This window comes from Prionailurus viverrinus, chromosome D1, assembly GCF_022837055.1.
Source record: "Prionailurus viverrinus isolate Anna chromosome D1, UM_Priviv_1.0, whole genome shotgun sequence".
NCBI lineage: Eukaryota > Metazoa > Chordata > Mammalia > Carnivora > Felidae > Prionailurus > Prionailurus viverrinus.
This window is the reverse complement of record NC_062570.1, coordinates 101,206,938-101,210,942: the sequence shown is the minus strand read 5'-3', so window position 1 is coordinate 101,210,942 and position 4,005 is coordinate 101,206,938. Positions and strand designations below refer to the sequence as shown.

General features: G+C 37.0%; 1 protein-coding gene across 1 annotated transcript; it reads right to left on the bottom strand.

The window, feature by feature from the left end:
* Positions 1–2,261: 2,261 nt before the first annotated feature.
* LOC125177033 (olfactory receptor 5D13-like) lies at positions 2,262–3,316 on the bottom strand. The gene is made up of 2 exons (XM_047879046.1): positions 2,404–3,316; positions 2,262–2,290 (listed from the first exon to the last, which is right to left on the bottom strand). Exons 1-2 carry the CDS (start codon positions 3,242–3,244, stop codon positions 2,262–2,264), a joined length of 870 nt encoding a protein of 289 aa, XP_047735002.1. The 5' UTR covers positions 3,245–3,316.
* Positions 3,317–4,005: the final 689 nt, after the last annotated feature.

Sequence of the window (4,005 nt, the reverse complement as noted above, 5' to 3'; positions counted from 1 at the left end):
GATACACAATAAAAATATCACCTATCACCACTGAAATATTCATGTCATAAGCCAACTGTCCAACATTAGTAAATTTCCTGAACTCTTATTTATTACTAAACACAATATGAAAATTAATATGTACATAACGTGGTCAACATTCAACTTATAACAGCTCCTCCATTAAGTGGCTATTACTTTCGTACATTTTTTGTTGTACAAGATGATCTTGTGAATATCTTTACCAAGAGTCTTGCCACAGCCTTCAGAAACCAAACAAAAAATTTGCCTCTATCCAAACTACTAACAAAAAGTTAAAGAAGAGTATAACATACATAGAAATAAATAGCTCATTACTATGACTTTATAGAAGCTCCAATGAAATAATATACATTAGTAATCATACACTTATCACTTAAAATGTGCACATTCAGATTAAAATTATAATTTTGAAATTCTTGGAGAACTTCTGTATTACATTTGTGTGAATAAGTGTCCATTCAAAAGCATTTTCCAGAATAAACCAGTAACCTATTTAAAAAGATTTTGCAGTTATTCAGAGATCTTTCTGTAGAGTTTACTTTTGTCCTGCACGGCACAAATCCAATTAGTTTCAAAATAACATTTTACCTCACATCTATGATATTTTTTAAATGTTGACATCTTTTTTTTTTAATTTTTTTTTTCAACGTTTATTTATTTTTGGGACAGAGAGAGACAGAGCATGAACGGGGGAGGGGCAGAGAGAGAGGGAGACACAGAATCGGAAACAGGCTCCAGGCTCTGAGCCATCAGCCCAGAGCCCGATGCGGGGCTCGAACTCACGGACCGCGAGATCGTGACCTGGCTGAAGTCGGACGCTTAACCGACTGCGCCACCCAGGCGCCCCTAAATGTTAACATCTTAAATCCAAAGCTCTATATCATATGCCACATATAGTTAATTCTATACTGCTTTCACACACTCCCTAAATACATTTTTTCTATCCTTAAAATATTTGTATTAACATACACACACAGCCTATAAAGGTATTCTACTGGAATTGGTTGAATGCTTTTGATACTTGGTTAATAGAGAATTAAAAGTTAAATAAATCACAAAAGCCCATAATTATATATCATGATTTGCTCGTATATTGTTACGTATTGCTAAACAATCAGATGAATAGGTGTATAAAGAGCAAAGCTTTATATAAAGGAAATTGGAATATTTTATTTGGAAATAAAAACCTCATGATTTGGGTGAAGCCAGTAATATAGTGTGCAGTTGGATTGGAACTATGCTACTTGGAAATTTACCAAGACGTTACCTATCCTGGGAGTCATCAATCACAATCTGCAAACAATAACCAATACAGTCATATAGTTAAGCCGATCAAATGGTGCACCAATGTGTTTAAAGTTCTGTCAAATTAAGACAGTTATATTATATTTATCTGGAATACAGGAGAAGGATATTTTCCACGAAGTAAGATTTACCATAAACTTCAGGAATATTGAAATATTGGACCCAGTTCTTCATGACTCCCTGTATGTATGTTCTTTGCCATGAAACTTTCCAGTCTTGCAGCTTAGATATACCTTGGCAACCATCAACTTTGTGCTCAGCTATGTGATTTGCACTGGCTGATAGAATGTTGATAGCCATGATACACAAGGGAACTTGAAGCATCTTTTGTTCTATCGCTTTCTTTTTTGTGATTCAGCCATGAACACTGCAAGAAAATCCTCTAACTAGTCCCCTGGTTCAAAGGGGACCATAGATCCACAGAGCACAGCTACCCAATCACCATGCAGATCTATGAACTGGAAGTAAGTTGTCCAGTTAGACAAGACGATATCAAGTTAACCAAGATGATTTTGCTGATATTAGCAGGGCTATCCAATCAATCAACCAATAAATAATTACCTAATGTGACATGACTAAAATCTTATGTCATTGTGTTATTATGCATCAATAGCTAACTCACAACACAAGATGAACAGGAATGATAAATTTAGATTTAGCAAAAGCTGTTTCTGAACTATACAGTTATTAGTTTTTATTTTCATATTTTGTATACAAAAAGAGAATATAAAATTTATATTAAATACAATTTTACTAAGCAGTGTTCTGAACTTTGGTGGGGCGGAGATACGCCTTCTTTGTATTTGTAATGTATCAATGTTCCTTGTGTAAAATTGAAGAAATATTACTTTTAAAATTAGTGTGTGAGTGTTGATCAGCTCTTAATTGACTAGACTACATTTGATGTATCCTTCCCCACGATAAACCATATGTTTTCAGGGTAACTCTATAAACTCAATCTTCAATGACTTAAAAAGGAATCGAAGATTTACGTAGGTGGTCAAACGGTCATGTGCACTAACTGAAAAGTCTTTATGTGACAAGCCACTTTACATTATGTGTCACGATAATTTGGTATTAACTTCTTGACTGTCTCCTTCACATCTTTGTTCCTGAGGCTATAGATCAGTGGGTTCAGCACGGGGATGACCACAGTGTAAAAGACAGAAGCCACCTTGACCATGAGCCATGAACTTTTGGAGTTGGGAACACAGTACAGGAAGAGAATGGTCCCATGGAAGATTGTGATAGCCGTCAGGTGGGAAGCACACGTGGAGAAGGCCTTGTGGCGCCCCCCAGTGGAAGGCATCTTCAAGACAGTGATAAAAATGGAAACATAGGAGAGCAGAATGATCACCAGGCTGCTTATTTCATTGAATGTGGCAGAGATTAAAATAATCTTCTGGCTCATGTAGGGATCAGAGCAGGACACAGAGATGATAGCGGCATGCTCACAGACAAAGTTATTTATGATATTATTTCCTTTGAAGGATAATTTCAGTAGGAAGTAAGTAAGAGTCAGGGAACACACTATACCCCAGGAGTATGATGCACCCACCAACAAGGAACAAAGCTTCTGAGACATGACAACTATGTACAGAAGAGGGTTACAAACTGCCACAAATCGGTCATATGCCATCACGGCCAACATGAAGGTTTCTGTCACCACGAATATGCACGCAAAGAAGAATTGCATGATGCAGCCTGTGAAGGAGATGGTTCTGTCTTCCACAACCAAGTTTTCTAATAGTTTGGGTGTGACTACTGTAGAGTAACAGAAATCAACCAAAGATAAATGGCTGAGAAAAAAGTACATGGGGGTGTGGAGTTTGGGATTGATCTGGATAATCATGATCATGCCCAGATTTCCCAAAACAGTGACTGTATAGATGGTCAGGAATACCAGGAACAGGGGCATCTGGAGTTCTGGATATTCTGAAAAGCCCAAGAGAATGAAAGTGACTTCAGCACTCTGGTTTTCTTGGTTCCTGTGGACAAAACAAGAAAGTTGACTCAGAAAAGTCAGAAACAAAATCCAAATAAGGAAGGTTAAAATGAGGAAATAAGGAGAAACTTAGTGATTATCCATAAATAGTCTTGTAGAAAATACTTGATTTCAACCTTTATTTTTAAAGTTAGGATTTACTAAAAAAAAAAAAAAAGAAAAAAGAAAACAAAAGAAAAATGAAGTTAGAATTTACTAATATCACAATTAGAGGGTAAATATGAAATTTGTACAAATAGAATAAAAGACGGCAGTCAAGAGAGACAGAACAAAAATAGAATTGCCCCTGATATATTTCGAATGATCAGACCCAGTATCTTCAGAGGCAGGTGACTTCATGAGAAAGACCAGTCTGATTTATTTCATGAATCAGAATTCAGTTAAAATGCTGGTCTTAGGAGCACCTGGGTGGCTCAGTCAGTTGAGCATTCGACTTCAGCTTAGGTCATGATATCGCAGTTCATGAGTTTGAGCCCACGTCAGGCTCTGTGCTGACAGCTCAGAGCCCGGAGCCTGCTTCAGATTCTGTGTCTCTCCCCTGCCCCGCTCCTCTCCCACTTGTGCTCTCTCTCTCTCCCTCTCTCTCTCTCTCTCTCTCTCTCTCTCTTTCTCAAAAATAAATAAATAAACTTTAAAAATGTTTAATAACAAAAAAATGCTTCTCTTGGTAGACA

Coding starts and splice junctions, on each gene's coding strand:
- LOC125177033 (XM_047879046.1), bottom strand. CDS start 3,244: ATGCCCCTGTTCCTGGTATTCCTGACCATCTATACAGTCACTGTTTTG. Junction 2,291..2,403: donor GGAGACAGTCAAGAAGTTAA/TACCAAATTATC, acceptor TTTTTAAGTCAT/TGAAGATTGAGTTTATAGAG.